The sequence below is a fragment of the Leiobunum rupestre genome, chromosome 4, assembly GCF_980474605.1.
Source record: "Leiobunum rupestre chromosome 4, qqLeiRupe1.1.hap1, whole genome shotgun sequence".
NCBI lineage: Eukaryota > Metazoa > Arthropoda > Arachnida > Opiliones > Sclerosomatidae > Leiobunum > Leiobunum rupestre.
In genome coordinates, this window is record NC_143387.1 from 58609091 (window position 1) to 58625862 (window position 16772).

A 16772-nucleotide genomic window follows, 5' to 3' on the forward strand; every position below is an offset into this window, starting at 1 on the left:
CAAATGAATTTAAAGTTCCAAAATAATAAATAGAATGAAAGTCAATTTACAGTTGTATCTAAGCACAAATTCCTTATGCCACAAACACAATCTTCATTATAATCGGCGCTACAGTCCTGTTTATGAGACAATTTGTGGATGCGTTGCCAATTATAGCCACACTATGTTTTATATATTGTTGGAAGGTTATAATAATGTATTTATGGTGTAACAATTACCATCTGCTTGCCAGAGAAACCGCCATAAATTTCTTTATAATCATATTCCCAAGACAGTTATAGAATTCATTCCAGTTGGGTTTACTGAGTCTTCTCTCCAAAGCAACAATTATAAGGTTAATTTCCCTTTCATCGATACCCGTATCGGCCATATATTTTGTAAACAATTTTTTTTAATTGTTCTGCGTCATACTCGGTTTAAATAGCTCCATTAGTTCGCTGCTTTGATAACCCGAAAAAAAAGTTATAAACAAACATTTCAAATCGCCCGCCGTTTCTAACCCAAGGCTTATATTACGACACATTCGCGGCCGCCGAATATTTTTTTAGACGTCATTATTAAACACCGAGGAGCCATAATGATAAAAACGTTTAAGACTATGAATGAACTTGTATTATATAAATTTTTAGATCGTTCTGCGTCACTTAAATTGTACTCCGTTTAAATAGCTCGCTGCTTTGATAACTCTCGAAAAAAAGTTATAAAGAAACATTTCAAATCGCCCGCCGTTTCTAACCCGAGGCTTACCTGTACAAGGAGACATTCGCGGCCATAGAAATAGAAATGAGACTAGAACCACGATTGGATTGGGGGGAGATGTACCAGCTAGAAGGCCGCCATTAGAGTGGAATTGCGCATATCCGCGCCATCTAATAAAAAAAATGTAAACTAAATATGATCACGTGGCATAACGTCGTTTGCAACGTTGTCTGGTTTGTTTATCATTTCTTTGATCGGTTTTCGGCATTGTAGAGTTGTAAAAAATACAGATTTATTATATTATAAGTTATTTAAACAACTATGAAAATCATTACGTTCACAAGAATCTTCATTACCGTAAATTACAGTTTTATAAACGTTTTAAATTTACTGACCTTGAAATAAAATAAGCTTTGAAAGCTTATCTCTAATTGCTTTCCCTTTCATTTCCTAGTTTTTGTCGCTAGAAATTTTAATCAGGTGAACTTTGGCATATAACGTAATTAGTTTTCTGATTAAACTATTGCGATGATGGCAACTCCAAAGCTCAACGTCAAACATATGGTCTTAAATTCGCTGAAAATGAAAAACACTTATATTCCGAGTTTAGTATAAAATAATTCCTATAATATTACATACTTATGAAATTAGCATTGTATTTCTTTCCCAAATCGATTAGTACAGACCAATCAAATACGCAATTTTTACCATTTTCCATTTTCAGCGATTATGCTTATAGACGCGAAAAACGCAAACACAAAAGTACCATCACTGCGCACGACGCGATGCGCAGTGGCTCGCAGCCTTCAAAATTTCTGCCGTAACCATGGCGAGAATGTTTAATGCGCCTGTCAGATGGCGCGGATAGCCCGATTCCACCCTAATGGCAGCCTTCTACCTTGTCCGTTTCCTTTGGGATTGGCGGAAAGCGCAGTGGTTCTAGTCTCATTTCTATTTCTATGTTCGCGGCCGCCGAATATTTTTTTTTTCATGACGGCATTAAACACCGCAGTGCCATTTTGATAAATACTTTTTAGTTATAAAAAAAAAATTCTAGGAGTACATGAATATACAAATACTATATTTTAGAAAATATGTTCCGCGATCACCCGCCATATTTAAAAATTTGATTTTAAAATAAAAAATAAAAAAGGCATCGGCCAATCAGTTGCTGGTACTATAGTGACGTAATGTATATAGTAATTTTTTATTGTTGACTACACAAACTAGATGTACGTTACCGGCCGTAGTCACTCTTTGAGTTCTGATTTGTCGGTTTTCGGTGATCGTCTGCCACGGCTGTTTGGCTATTTTCCAGTTACGCGGCAGCATTCTACCCTATGGGATTTCTATGATTGAAACGTATGTTGAACTTCCCGCCTCTTTGATAGATTCCGGTTGTTACACCAGCGCTCCAAGCGACGGAAAATCGCTGTCGCGAACAGGGGCGTAGGTACGTTCTAGAAGTTGGAGGGGGCAAAGAGAAACCAAAAGGGGTCTGGGGAATGGTTTGGAATTTTTAAAGGAGTGTAGCTTCTCCGAATGCATGTGTACTTGTTACTACTATGTAAATTGGCGGGAAAAGACTGAAATTTAAATACAGTTGAGGTTCTATAAACTGTATATGCTTTTAAAATGAGAATTTGAGCCTTTTGAAGATTTCAACTGACCAAAAAGTTGGAGGGGGCAATAACATTAGTTGCCCCTCCCAGCAAAATTCTATAGAGGGGCATTGCCCCCCTTGCCCCCCCTGGTTCCTACGCCCCTGGTCGCGAAAATACATGGGGAGGAAATTCTTTGCCGGGGCCGCTATCGTCGCGAGCACGTGCAGGGGCCCGTTCCTAGTCATAAGATTTATTTTATCAAATTCTCCTTAATTGTAATACTCGCATTACATTCTTCTTTATCTCTTGTTAATAACACTCCCCAATCGGCCGGGAGTAGTGGAGTACTCCTGTAATCCCAAGCGTCTGGTAGGCAGAGTTTGTTGATGGCCGTGTGAGGACGACCACCAATCCCCCAACGGGTGGTCGGCATACTTCCGCCGCGGGTGTCCCCACGTATCCCCCCGTTGGCGTGGCCGTTACACATATCTCACCCTGATTAATAAGTTACTGTGTGCTGGTGTCTAAGACCTTGGGTCGACACCAATGTGTGGTTGTCAAAAAAACCCTCCCCAATCGCCTCAGACTATTTATTTTCTATTTTCTCATTGTCACTAAAACAGCTCCCTTTCCCCCACAATTTTTTAAAACAAAATTGTAGAATTGTTTTTTAACTGTTCTGTTCATTATGTATTCCCTCCATGCTCCAAGATTAACCCATTCTGTGGGTTATGGAGCCTTGTATAAATACAAATTATCTTTGACCTAACCAAAAAGAAATACCTACCGGAAGAGGAAAGGAAAACACAATGAAACGCACTTGGCAAAAACACCACATGAACTACCAAGAATGTATTTATTTATACTTACATGGAGACTACCCGAGGTGTTTATCTCCGATTTGGTTCAAACTCTGGTGGTAGACCATGTAACTTGAAAATCCCTAAAAGGGTGGACAAGAATGGGCTTTCGTTTTGCCATGGCAACCAAAAATGTTTTTCACAACTTAAAAACTGATTACTCGTATTTACCCAATATAGGTATATTTACTCATATTTACCAAAATTGACGTTTATTGGTCCAAATGTACCAGGTTTAGCCATGATCTGAATTATGTATCTAATTGATGAACCCTTTTTAATTTTTTGAAAAATATTGTTAGGAGGACCCTTAAAAAGTCTTCGATTTTAATTTAAATGGTGGAGGTCTTTATATCTGTTACTCAAAAACGTTTTTATTGGTAAAATAATTTGTAAACGCCCCCAGGTTGATAACTCAATATATTTCCCATATATTTTTCCAAAAACTAAAGAATGAGAAACCTTAATTTTTGGAGTAATCAAAATATTTAATATTTCAGTATTAATACATGTAACTATGGTTGAAACAATACTAAAACCAAAGTAATAAAATAATTCATAGAAAAGCCAGGACAGTCAAAATATACACCTCTAAACACTCTCTGTATTGCTATAATTACATGTATAGGAATGAAAGTGTAGTTTCCGCTCAAAAATTTGTTACATGTATGTCAATGCTATGGACATCATTTAGCTAAGCAATTCTACAGCTTTGGCTAAAACCTTGTGAATATCAGTTAAAGGAAAATTCTGGGGGGAGGATAATAAAATTATACACATCACTCTTAAACTAATTGCAATTCTTAATTTACCTGCAATAACTTCATGTTTGATGGAAAATCACCCAGCATTAGTTCATCACTTAAAAGGCTAAAAAAAAATAGCTTAAGGTTTGAAATGACAGGCATTTTAAAAATATAAAAAAATTACCACAGCATGGCGCAGCAAACATAAATTAGGAAAGAAAATCGGTAATTGTCAGAGAGAAGACTATCCCACACTCTTATGACATCTAAAAATAAAAAATATGGGAGATAATCAAATATTGTTAGAGTAAATGGAAAAATTACCAGGCAATGGAAATTCCTGAGATAGCAGAAGAGTTATCCAACGAAAACTGTAGTATTGCGGTTTGAGTTCCTGTTCTTCTAGCCTGAGCCATAACTGATAATTATGCCTCTTCAACATCTCCATGAGTTTACTCATCATAGCACCAATACCCGTTGAAGAATCATCTAATGATTTTATGAAAAAATCCCTGATTTCGGACATCAAATGTGTAAAACAGAAGAAGCAGTCTGCCTCCGCATGACCTTTAATTAAAATTTGTATTTATATTTGAAAATTAAATAAAAATAATTTATATTACATTTCCACTCAGGATTCGGATCACAGGCAAATGTATAATATAGTGGTCCAATAATTTCGTTCATGCCTTGAACGTAACTTTGACCAGGATTTAATTTGGCATAGATAAATAAAACTCTTTCAACTACTTCCCAATGTGCTTCTTGCCCCTCTTCTAAATATACATATTCTTCATTGGCTGTTCTCCTTTTAGGCATTTCAATCTATAAAACGCTATGTTGGTTAAATGATAGAATAAAATTGGTATAAAATGGGATGAGACTCACATTGGTAATAATACCCATCCTATTGCTTGCAACATTGGAGGATGATAGGGCAGTTTGTGCAATTCTTTTTCTTAAAGCTTCCACTTGACTTCCATCTACCATTTGTTTACTTGGAAATTCAGTTGCTTGCTGAAAGAAGGATATATCTGGACATAATCTCCTATAAAGGTATACCCAATTTAAAAAAATAGAAGGTTAAAATTTTCAACTTATCATCAACGTACCTTACATCTTTGTCAATTTGTAATAAAACTTCGTTGTCTCGAAAAAATGTCATCCATTTGCTACCTGGATTGGGATTTAAAGGCTAAAACAAGAAAACAAAATGTTATATTTCCAAATAACAATAAATAGAAAAAAAATCATAAAACCAACATGATCTTCCACGGAGCTATCAGGATTGGAAATACATTGAGAACCAGGTTGAACAATCATCTCTTCCACAAACTGAGCGTATAATTCTCTATTTTTAAATATATAATATAAAACATGCTCTTTGAAAATACATTATATAAAATTATACTAAAACCTTTGCTTTTTCAGTACTGATGGCCATAAGGATCGATTGGATGGAAGATAGTTTAAAAGAAGCTGTAAAGTTCATCACAATCGTTATCTACTAATTTCATGAAAGCAAAATTTTTAGAAATTTACCCTCCAACATACTGGTCTGTAGCCAGAATCATCTGGTACGCCTAGTAATCATAAATTTTATGCAGGTTCAACTTTGTTTTGAAACAATAGATATTACCATTGAAACAAAGATTTTTCAATTCTTTTAAATCAATTTCGTCCTTTTCTAGAAGTCTTTGAAATTCTGATAACCTAAAAAACAAAATAATTCGTATTGAGTCAAGACTAGAAAAGACAGAAACTATTCCTCTATGATGTATTGCAACTAATCTTGCAAAGGCTTAAGAAATTACAATAAAAATTACCGTTCTTTATACGAAGACATTTTTTAAACAAAATTATTAAGTAAGTTATTCATAAACAGTTGAAAATTAAGTTCGATCTAAATAAACTATCTAACATGTCAATAATTTGAAAAATGGATTAAATAAAATACTTATTTTAGGTTTTTGTGGTGGGCGGATATTTTCGCATATTTTTTTTTTATAAACTTTAACCTTTGAACATTGTACCTTTACATTTCTTGTCTTTGATTGGAAGATTTTTAAATATTGTAGCCAATAAAAACTTTGCAGTTGGTTTTAAAAAGCGATTACCCGCGGCTCTTAAAATTAATTTTCCTAACGGATCAACGGCGATTGCCCTTTTATCTCATAAGACGTTAAGAAGGAACTTCAGGAAGGTTAATTTTAATTTCGAAGTTTAAATTAGTGATAAAATTAAGATGTCGAAAAAGACAAATTCTGCTTGGGAGAGAAGGAATTTGTACGCCAAACAACTGTGAGTTTTAAGTTATTAAGATGAAAAAAGGTATTTAAAATTTATACTCAATAAATGTAGGCAGGAAAGAAATGCATCTACAAGAAATAAGACAGCTTTAGAGACTGAAAAGAATAATTCTCAGGCATCTGATATTGGAGAAAATAATGCAAACAGCTTAGGTATTTCAATGCAGCCACTCAAAACGAAACTTGTGCCGAAGAATAAAATTGCAATACCAAATGCTGCGAAAGTTAACAGAAGAGCAGCTGGGACCATACTACCATCTTCCATGGATAATAAGCAACAATCAATGGGAACAGTATCAATGGCAAGATTAAAAACTACCAATAATGCTAGAAATTCTAAAAAGATAACCATGGATCCAACATTATTCAAGTATGAAAGGATTATCAATGGTGATAGTTGTTTGCTAATTTTTAATGCTCTTTTAAAGGTTCACGGCTAAACCTGTCACATTACCAGTGAGAAAAAGTGCTGTTATTAAGAAAGCCCAAACTATGCCAAGCAGCAAGCCAAATAAGAGGATATCCATAACCAAAAAGTCTCCAGCATTACCTATTTTAAAGCACATTTCAAAGAAATCAAAATATGTTGTACCATCAAAAATTGACACTGGTTTACGCAAGAAAATCACTCAAAAGATAAAAATAACTCCAAAAGAATGTACAGAATCTGCTGCTGCTGTTTCATTAGTTGATTTAAACAATCCTCAACCAGGAACTTCAAAACACTTTGATGAGCCTACCAAGCCCAAAGAGACTCCAGCAGTTACAGCTAAATCCTGGTCAAAGAAACGCAAAATTTCATTTGGTAAAATAACACCATTGAAAACCGCCTTGAGGAAGAAAAGCACTCCTGTTACTAACCCAACAAAGAAACCAAAAATTGTGGTTATGAGTGAAATGAAACTTCAAAATGATAAAGACAAGATCATGCACTTTGGGAAAGAAGTGCAGAATTACGAAAGATGGGTCAAGGAACGACAGGATAATGATCAAGATATTGTTAGAGACAATGAAGTTTCTGAAGATGCACTTATTACTACCCCTGTTAATGCGCAACCACTAAAGAAAAGATCAAAAAGTGTTTCTTTCAAAGTGCCTGACAATGTTTGCAAAACTCCTTTGCTCTTACCACGAACCCCTGGTACCAAATCATCATTAAGGTTTTATACATGGTTTTTTTTATCTTAATTTATAAAAAAACACAATGTGTATTTATTTTCTATTATGTAGAAAAAAACTGGAAGATTTTGCTGAAACTAAAGGTTTAAACACTGCTTATATCCGCCATCTTCATTGTTTAGGAAAAGAATTATCCGAAGTCAAGAGAAACAAAGCCCTAAAAAGAACCAGATCTTCAACCCCAAATCTCAAAATTAGAGTATTCAAAATATTTTTTTCTTTGTGTACTACTTAAAACTAACTAACTAAATAATTTTGTTTCGCAAGTCTGCACCAACTCCTAGCACTCCCAGGGCAAGCTCTCCTATTCAAACTAACCATCAAGACTTGCTGAAAGCCTTGAAGGAGTTAAAACAAGTTATTGATTCTGTTAGTATAAGACTAGTTTAAGCTATTAATAACTTGGTTAATTTTATTTAATTCCTTGTAATTAGGGATTGGATTTGCAGCAAGCTGCCGACTGGCTTAAAGATATTGAAGATTTCTATCCACAATTTCAAAAACTGGCAGTGTATTGGGAACTCAAAGCTTTATTACTAGAAAAGAACAATGATTTTGCAGGAGCTTTAGACGTTTTTGGCCAAGCAGCTGATAAAATTGATGATGAGGAGGTAATAGGATCAACTTTTTCAAAATAAACTATTTTTGCCTAGGCTTAAATTTTTCAATCCCAACAGTCTGAAGTCTTGCAAGCTACTGTTACAAGCTTTATGGATAGGATTTCATCCAAAACTGTGACAGAAGTATCTGTAGATAATAAAGAAAATGAAGGATCCTCACGTAAAAGGAAAACTGCCCGAAAGACTATAGACTGTACTCTTAACATGGACACTAACATAGTTAAATTTGTAAATGCCAAAAACTCATCTACTGCAAAAAGGTATTAAAATAAACATTTTAATTTTGTTAAATTTTACAGTACTTAAATTTTGGGTTCATGTTTCAGGTTGTTCAAGTCATGTGCTACTCCAAATGAAATTTCATCCATTTTAACGCCTGTCAGAAGGTCAGCTCGTTTAGCGTCTGCTAGCAAATCAACTATTGATTTGGAGGAAATGGAGCCTGAGCAATTATCGAAAGTCATTTTCCTGCCCAATTCTTTTTTATGAATGGTTTTAGCTTTGCTTTTATCATAACCATTTCTTGTCTGGTATTTTTAGCCTTTTTTTTAATGTTGCATTTTAATTAAAAGTTTGTAAAATATTTTAACCAAACTAAGTGTAAAACCTAGCTTATTTTAATTATTAACTCTTAAGCCATCAAAATGATGGAATTAAATTTAAATAGAATAGATTACATACAGGTTTGTAAAGTCTATATAAATAAAAATTTAATATGGTATTTAAGCCTTGGTTTTGTTTAATCTGTAATTAGGTTGGAGTTACATCTCCAAAAACTACAAGCTTATTACCATCACATGAGTTTAAGGGTTGCCAAAAGGTATTGCGAAATAGGACATAATCTGATGTACAAGTTATATAATCAAAAATTTCAGGTGGTGACAGCGGATCATAATGGTGTTTTGCACTGTTTTTCAATAAAGAAAAGAGACGTACAAGTATTATAGTTTAAAAGCATTGTTTCAAAGCGCAAATTTATTATGACTATTTTTAGACTGTCTTTAAAACTGCACCAGGCATGAAAATAACTTGCTTAGAATTGGGTGGAGCTCTGGGTACACCACGGGATAAAGTTTTCATTGCATCAGGTAATGAAGTACAAGGCTTTACCAAAAAGGGAAAACAGTTTCTATCCTTTGACAGTAATATGACCGAAACAATTATGAATATGTATGAATAATTATAAATCATGCATTCCCCAAAATACTGACTTTTTATTTGAAAATAAGGCATGTCTCCGGCAATGATCTATTCCTATGTGGCAACTTTATTTATAACCATTACTTTGATTGTATGGATAAACATCATTATTTGTCTGGAGATAGAATAAACGACCTGGTTGTATTGCCTGTTGAGAAAATGAGAGCCAATATACCTGTATTGGCTTGTCAAGACCGCGTGCTTCGTATTCTAAAGGTTAAAGTTGCCCAAAAAATCTAAAAATTTTATCTTACATTAATCTTGGTAAAATCAGGATTCTAATTGCATATATGAGGTTGAGGTAGAAGGAACACCATCGTGTTTAACACTGTATCAAAATGACGGAGGTACTAACTCTTTTTAATAAGTAGATAATAATAATGCTTACCGATTTTTTTGTTAAGGTGAAAATGGAGAAGATCTATTGTACGGTACAACAGACGGAAAAATTGGTCTAGTAACATTGGAAAGGTAAAGCAATTTGTTTTTCTATTATTTTTTAATAGTAGTGGCAGAGTTGTTCTAATTATTCTTGAAAAAATGCGTTTAAATGTAACAAAACTAATAAAAAAATAACAGCATTTACTCTAAATCTTCCCTAAGATTCCGATCAGGGAATTGACTTTGTGTCCAATAAAAAGAACAATCTCTAAAAAAAGTAGTTTTTATAATTTTATTTAGACTCCGTGAATTGCAAACTTATAACAATAGTTCACTTTCTGACGCTATCCATCGCAGAGATTTGGATCGGTAAGGTTGATTACTTAAATATTGACTATGGTGAAGCAACTTTGATAATTATAATATATAATTTTTCAAAATTTTTCACTTTGATTAAAACCTTATCATCCATTCAGTTTTACACCTAATCATCGATGGGAAATACCCAATTCTAAACGCAGAGGAGGTTAGTCAACAATTACAACTTGTTTCTCAAATATTTAGTTTTAAGCTATAATGAGGCTTTTGTAGGAATTATTTGTATGGACAGCTATGATATAACAGGAGATGGAACCAAAGATCTTATAGTAGGAAGAAACGATGGCAATGTTGAAGTGTATAGTTTTGATGAAATGGAGGAGCCTATACTCAGATACACTTACGTATGTAAAAATCATGATTTGCGAATGAAATACCATGTAATTGAAACTAAACTTTTTCCAGAACTGTGGGGAAAGTGTCACTTCAGTTCTGGGAGGTGTGGTTGGTACATCCGGATATGATGAAATATTAGTAACTACTTTTACAGGTGAATTACTACACTAGTTTAATTTCTAGAAATTGTGAGTGACCCCCTTGTTTGTGAATTTTAACAGGATGGGTTTTTGGCTTATCTACTGAAGCAGCGGAAAAACATGTTGACCCCAATTTTTTACTAATAACTCATGAATCCGCTCAGAAAATATTTCGACTAAGGTGAAAAACTAAAAAACACCCTTTTGAGCATGAAATTTCACCTATTTTTGTATTCATTTTTTCTGTCTATCGTTATACACGCATATGCTTCACCTTATAGAAAGATAATTTTTAACCGTTTTAAACACATTGCACTTTCAGGTTGCATTTTTGGCTTGTGCAAATTACATGTATACAAAAAGCACTGGGAAAAAGGCTTGCACGAACCTGTTAGAAAGCTAAAGTACCACACGCTTTGAAGAAATCGAATTAATATTAAAATTAGGTAATAAAGCGTATTTATAAACATAGGGCTGAAATTGAAGAACTACAAAAAAGAGTAAATCAAGAACGTGATAACTATCAAATGTTAGCGCAATCAGACAGTGGAGGAGTGTCTGCTGTACCATTTTTCAATATAAATGACCAATTTCATTTACGTCACGAAGATGCTTCTTACGTGCTTTCAATTGAAGTTGAAACAGCCATTGATAATGTTTTACTACAAGTAATTTTTTTTATAACTTTATTAAAATTTTAAATATGATATTTTCAAATATGATATTTTCAGAGTGATGTACCTGTTGATATTTTGGACAGTGAAAAAAATTCTGCAGTTGTTAGTTACAGCACTTGTACTCCCGAGGTTCCGTAAACTTCGTATATTAATTATAAAAATTATTCAAAGTTTCAAAAAAATTACTTTCCATTTAGAGTGGAAACTTTTTGTTGGCAACATATAGATGTCAAGCTAATACTACAAGATTAGAAGTAAAAGTACGATCCATAGAAGGGCAATATGGGATGCTACAAGCCTACATTACACCTAGGCTTCAACCTAAATGTTGCCAAGTCAGGCGATACCATATAAAACCACTTTCACTACACCGTAGAATGCATAGCTTCAATGAAGATTTGTATAAACAACAAACATTTCTTATCTAACAAATTACTAACACCAAAATATTTTCAGACCTCTAAATGTGTTAACTTTAAAGGGGAACTTTACCCTAAGAGAAATGCATGCTTGGATTGTTTTCTGCCTACCTGAAGTTCCAGAAAGAACGCCAGCAGGAGAATGCGCTACTTTCTACTTTGTTTCTACATTCCTTGGGACCATATTATCATGTTTTTACAAGTATAAGAGTTAATATTTCATAATGCGATAAATATTTTCATTTATCATTATTTAAGGAGAGGAGAGGGAATATTTAAATCTGATAGTATTTCAACTATTTCCATACTCAAAGATATTCTAACCAAAGAAGCAACTAAAAATAAAATTCAAGTAGATATTTCTTGTGGTAAGATATTACTATTTTTAAGCCACAAAGCAACTATTAAAATACATACAAATTGAAACAGACATTAGTGAAGAGAGTATCCCCCATACTTTGGAGCTAATTCATCCGAAATTAGAATACCAACTGTTACTTGCTAAACGGGTACAATTAATTGATGCATTAAAGGTAGTGCTTTTATCATTGTAGCAAACCTTAAAAACCAAAGAAACTGAAATAATGGTTTTTTAAGGATTTACAAGCACATGAAAATGATTTAAGTTCTTTATCACAAGAATATAAGGATATTTTGGAACATTCTGAGCAGCTACAACTGGAGTTTAAACGACAGCCTTCTTATTTAGAAAGAATTTATGGTGAGATATCATGAGAACATGGGCTTGGGTAGAAAACAAACAACGCCCCATGCATGAGACCAATGCCATTTAAGGATGAATCACATCACAGCTATTGCATGGTGGTTTGATATTCTTCGAACATTTTCATGTTAGGTGTCCATTAAAATCCTACATTTTGATGCACTACCAAATGACCAGATTTTAGCTTGACAGTTACCAGTTTAGTACTTTTTAGTATTGTGCCTAAATTCTAAAAACCTTTGGAAGCAATAAGTAATGGAGTTCACTCTGGGGCATATTGAGTGTGGATGGAAATAGGGAGAGTGTTAATTTCACCAACTCTGAAGAAAATATTTCCCTAGTTAAGAAAATTTTCTTCCAGTCAAAATGGATAGTAATATATTTGTTGTGGTAAAAAAGTAAAACCCCTGGGGTAGCCAGGGGCTGACCACTCTGGGTAATTGGTGTACATCCTTCCTGTTAAGAGTACGTAATCTTGGTGTAATATATGTACTTCACGCAATCTCAGCAAAATTGATGTACAGGTCAAAACATAAAAATCTTCACTTTATCCTTTGAAACTTATTTGGGTACATGATTGTATTATTTTAATCAACTGTGTACCAAAGTCTCTTAAGAAAATTACATTTATAAATGTATTTTCAAGGATAAATAATTCTTATAAAAGGTTAACATTTAATAAGAATTTTTTATCTTTAAAAAGTACATTTTAATACTGTAATTTTGTCAAAATGAAAATTTATGAATTGTAAAATTTTTATTTTGACAACTTTTTAAGGGGGAAGTCGCCTCTAATAACTTTTTTCATAAAGTTTTAAATTGGCAACTTCCCCTATTGCTACTTAATGTTTTTATAACAGTTCAAGGTGCTGTAACTGATATTTCTCAATCTCCTTAAATTACAGGAATGATCACTGATTTGTTCATCGATATTCACAAATTTAAAGGAGTCAATGTTAAAACAAGGGTTCCTGCTTTACTACAAATTCTTGACAACTATGATCTACAAGCTTTAACAGAGTTTTTTCTAGCAAAGTTATAACTATCCTAAGTTATAATTAAGAAACAAATGTTTTTTCTACAACTTCAATAGAATCAAATGTTTTTTTCTATAATTTCAATGGAAACAAATGTTGTTTCTATAACTTCAATAGAAACAAATGTTTTTTCTTAGTCATGTTAATCTATGTGATTCAAATAAACTTTATTCCACAATATATTTATTTTTACTAACAACGTCAAAGTACCATCTGGGGCTAGGATGTGCAGTGGCTTTCTTTTAACTAATCACTGGAATATAACATCATCAAAAACAGAACAAATAAACTCTGGAAAAAATTACTACTCATAAGTTAATTTAGCATTTTTGGAAACGTCTTAAGGTGTCAACCAAACCAAGAACTGGGTCTGGGTCCCAGCCAATTCATATAGTGGGATTATCACACGGTTTTCAATGTACATAAATATTCATAAGTAAAAACTTACATCTTACCATTTAGCTATTTTTACCCTACTCTAAAACCCCTTCTCGACCTCAGCCGATAGACCAACATGTATGAGAAGAGCATCAAACTTTGATTAGGACAAAGGCTTGGTAAAGATATCTGCAACTATGTCCTCTGTGGGGCACTACTGAATGTCGATAGTACCACTGTCTTGCATGTCTCGCAGTAAGTGGTGCTTGATGTAGATGTTTAGTCCTTGCATTAATCTTCTCGGATTTAGACAACAACTTTATGCAACCTTGATTATCTTCAAAGATAATGGTTGCCTTCGTAACTGATTCGCCGACGTTTTTCAGTAGCTGCTGTAACCTAAGTTGTGGTGGCTGCAGCGACGTATTCCGTTTCGGTGGAAGACAAGGCAACGGTGCTCTGCTTTTGACTACACCATTGAATAGTGCTACAATCTTTGTGGTCACAAGCCCAGTCAGCGTCAAGATAGCCAACTAGATCGAGGTTCGACGAAGATTAGAAGTGAAGAATGAATTCCATCGTTCCTTTGAGGTACCTCATGACCCGTTTAGCTGCAGTCCAATCAAGGTCTCTCGGCTTCGACACTCTCCTGCACAGGACCCCAACACCATGGGCAATGTCTGGTGTGGTTACAACCTTGAACCTCTTCGTGTTGGAAGGGAGTAACAGATGGAGAGGCAACTCTCCATGCTGGCAAATCAAGGCCCTGCTTCTTCCTTAGCTAATTAAGGTGTAAGGTATCGTGCTGAGGGCTGAGTGGTACCGGGGAAGCGCAAATACGGTATTTTGAACGATCCCCTCGGGGAACCAGGCGACACCCCGTGGTATTCTAGCCTTCCACCTGGACAGAGGATTAAGGGTGGTGACCGTATACTTTCCTCCCTACCCGTGGGATCTGCATGGATTCTTAAACAAACAAATCAAAAACAAACAGGGCAAGGGTCTGTCTTCGACAGTACCCGGCCAACAGGGATTGGGTAACCAATCTTCAACTAACTCAGGACAAGGGTCCATCTCTATCAGTACCCGGTCTACAGGGTTAGGGTCCTCCCAAGGAGGTACCCAACCCGGACAAGGGTCTGGTTCTGGTGGTACCCTGTCAAAAACCTTAAACAAGAATCTTAAGCGCAAAGAGCGCTGGAAGGCTCAAAAGCAGAAGGGGACAGATGGTCCACAGGTATTGGACAAAGTCAATCCTCCTTCTGGCAAAAGGGTAAAAGGTCTGATAACTCGGTTTTATTTTCCGAGTCTCAGCAGAAGGCTTCCAAAAGGTCTAGGCTTTATAGTGAAGTTGCGGGGTCGACTAAGATCATCATAGAAGGCTTTCCAGTCGCTACTCTATCGGATGAGGAGTTAAACACCATCCAGTGTGGAATTCTTGAGCAGATAGATGGGATAACTTCTGGTAACCCGCTACCTCGCTTCTCGAATTTCTAATTATCTGGGTTTGCTATCATCTACATATGCAGTGACAATCTGCCATGTGAATGGTTGAAGAGGGAGTTCGACCAAAATGATAGGATTTTGGAGGGCACGAGGCTTCTGGTCACAGAAGCCAGTGCGCTTCCAAAGCCTTTCAAGGTCGCCTTCAAGACCAAAAACGTCTGGACGAAGGACCCAGTGGTTCTTCTAAAGAGGCTGAGGGCCTACAACAGTGAGCTGAACACTCACTGCTGGAGGGTTGTAAACTGTATAGTAGAAAAGACCTCCATTCACTGGATTTTCCAGATAGATGGGGGCTCGATGTCTGCTATCACGATCCAAGTACGGATAAACCCGACGATGAGGTTATGGCCGGGTCAGATATGTCTGGCGCAGAAGGTGAGAATGATCTGTTAGGGGGATAGGATGCACTAACAGATGGGATGGGTGGTATCTCTATTTCAGATATAGAGGACACCTTGCTGGGTGCAGAGCCCAAGGTAAATGCAGATGCCTCATCTATAGGGGCTAAAGAGGAGACAAGGAACTCTGAGGAAGCCGGAGGGAGTGGTGTGGTTATCACACACACCTCTGGGAATAATCAGTAGTGACGGGTACTCCTCTTATATCTACCCCAGAAGATGGGTATCAAGGTGGTCCAGATAAACCTGCACCACTGTAAGGCAGCCTCAGCAGGATTATGCCGTAGGTTTGCATTGGAGGGCATAGACGTTGCACTCATACAGGAGCCTTGGACTCTCAAGGGCCAAATTCTTGGTCTTAAAAATGCAGGTAACGTCTTTTATGATTATAACTGCGATACACCTAGGACGTGCATACTAGTAAGAAAAGGGAATTCATTCTCTTCCGCTATCTATCTATTTTTCTAGGGACACGACTGTAGTTAGCTTGGTGGGAGATGAAGAGCTAACTATAGCGTCGGCATAATTCCCATATGATGAGGCCATTTCCCCTCCATCACAGGAGGTGACCAATCTGGTAAATCACTGTGAAAGAGAGGGAAAGAAGCTGATTATCGGATGCGATGCAAATACACACCACGTGGTATGGGGCAGCAGCAACTGCAACAGACGTGGTGACGACTTACTGGAATATATGGTTAGTAGAAAACATCATATTCTCAATAAACACAATGTACCAACTTTTGTTACCAGTAACAGAAGTGAGGTCATTGATCTTACGCTGTGCACAGAGAATGTCGCAGATGTATTTCATAATTGGCATGTGTCTAGTGAACCGTCACTTTCGGATCACAGACACATTTGCTTTAATATCCTGGTCAAACCCACTCGGGTTGACACAGAGATTCGTAATCCCAGACGTACGAATTGGTCTGGCTATAGGGAGGCCCTAGGTCTTTATCTTAAGGATGAGAAGCCAAGGCTCTCATCGGTGCTGGACTTCGATTTGGCTGTTGATCATATGCAACATGCCATTATCGATTCCTATCACTGAAACTGTCCGGTGAAGTCTACCAACCAGCCGAGACTAGTTCCTTGGTGGTCAACTGAGATTGGTGGACTTCGCAACAAAACAAGGAAGCTCTTTAATAGGGCAAAGAAAACGGGCGACTGGGTTTCCT

The 16772-nt window shown here is 35.8% G+C and overlaps 4 protein-coding genes across 7 annotated transcripts in view; 2 read left to right on the plus strand and 2 right to left on the minus strand.

The window, feature by feature from the left end:
• LOC149948480 (beta-alanine-activating enzyme-like) overlaps positions 1-16772 on the minus strand; it is a 341035-nt gene that overhangs the window by 269278 nt on the left and 54985 nt on the right. The window lies entirely within an intron of this gene.
• On the minus strand, positions 3627-5864 carry LOC149948484 (TBC1 domain family member 13). Of its 2 annotated transcripts, none has more exons than XM_090172062.1 (12): positions 5736-5864; positions 5549-5622; positions 5452-5492; positions 5327-5388; positions 5173-5260; positions 5022-5104; positions 4798-4957; positions 4533-4734; positions 4234-4461; positions 4094-4175; positions 3976-4033; positions 3627-3913 (listed from the first exon to the last, which is right to left on the minus strand). In XM_090172062.1, exons 1-12 carry the CDS (start codon positions 5753-5755, stop codon positions 3854-3856), a joined length of 1158 nt encoding a protein of 385 aa, XP_090028188.1. In that variant the 5' UTR covers positions 5756-5864; the 3' UTR covers positions 3627-3853. The 2 variants fall into 2 exon arrangements, with proteins under 2 accessions (XP_090028188.1, XP_090028186.1); XM_090172060.1 differs by having other exon boundaries at positions 4234-4476.
• Positions 6028-8515, plus strand: LOC149948485 (uncharacterized). Its single transcript, XM_090173518.1, has 8 exons — positions 6028-6210; positions 6271-6588; positions 6647-7378; positions 7449-7596; positions 7665-7766; positions 7832-8008; positions 8075-8277; positions 8344-8515. The coding sequence occupies exons 1-8, from the start codon at positions 6155-6157 to the stop codon at positions 8504-8506; spliced, it is 1899 nt and encodes a 632-aa protein (XP_090029644.1). The 5' UTR covers positions 6028-6154; the 3' UTR covers positions 8507-8515.
• On the plus strand, positions 8577-13401 carry LOC149948486 (BBSome complex member BBS7-like). 3 transcript variants are annotated; one of them, XM_090173515.1, is made up of 20 exons: positions 8577-8700; positions 8772-8837; positions 8893-8955; positions 9012-9187; positions 9247-9433; positions 9492-9564; positions 9622-9688; positions 9899-9967; positions 10075-10124; positions 10190-10320; positions 10382-10466; positions 10775-10856; positions 10925-11120; positions 11184-11258; positions 11327-11529; positions 11586-11750; positions 11807-11916; positions 11978-12081; positions 12146-12269; positions 13178-13401. In XM_090173515.1, the coding sequence occupies exons 1-20, from the start codon at positions 8662-8664 to the stop codon at positions 13312-13314; spliced, it is 2202 nt and encodes a 733-aa protein (XP_090029641.1). In that variant the 5' UTR covers positions 8577-8661; the 3' UTR covers positions 13315-13401. The 3 variants fall into 3 exon arrangements, with proteins under 3 accessions (XP_090029641.1, XP_090029642.1, XP_090029643.1); XM_090173516.1 differs by having other exon boundaries at positions 11810-11916; XM_090173517.1 differs by having other exon boundaries at positions 8893-8949.

Coding starts and splice junctions, on each gene's coding strand:
- LOC149948485 (XM_090173518.1), top strand. CDS start 6,155: ATGTCGAAAAAGACAAATTCTGCTTGGGAGAGAAGGAATTTGTACGCC. Junction 7,379..7,448: donor GGTACCAAATCATCATTAAG/GTTTTATACATG, acceptor TCTATTATGTAG/AAAAAAACTGGAAGATTTTG. Junction 8,009..8,074: donor ATAAAATTGATGATGAGGAG/GTAATAGGATCA, acceptor CAATCCCAACAG/TCTGAAGTCTTGCAAGCTAC.
- LOC149948486 (XM_090173515.1), top strand. CDS start 8,662: ATGATGGAATTAAATTTAAATAGAATAGATTACATACAG. Junction 9,434..9,491: donor GCGTGCTTCGTATTCTAAAG/GTTAAAGTTGCC, acceptor TGGTAAAATCAG/GATTCTAATTGCATATATGA. Junction 11,530..11,585: donor CATAGCTTCAATGAAGATTT/GTATAAACAACA, acceptor AAATATTTTCAG/ACCTCTAAATGTGTTAACTT.
- LOC149948484 (XM_090172060.1), bottom strand. CDS start 5,755: ATGTCTTCGTATAAAGAACG. Junction 5,623..5,735: donor ATGTCTTCGTATAAAGAACG/GTAATTTTTATT, acceptor TTTGTTTTTTAG/GTTATCAGAATTTCAAAGAC. Junction 4,735..4,797: donor GGATGGGTATTATTACCAAT/GTGAGTCTCATC, acceptor AGCGTTTTATAG/ATTGAAATGCCTAAAAGGAG.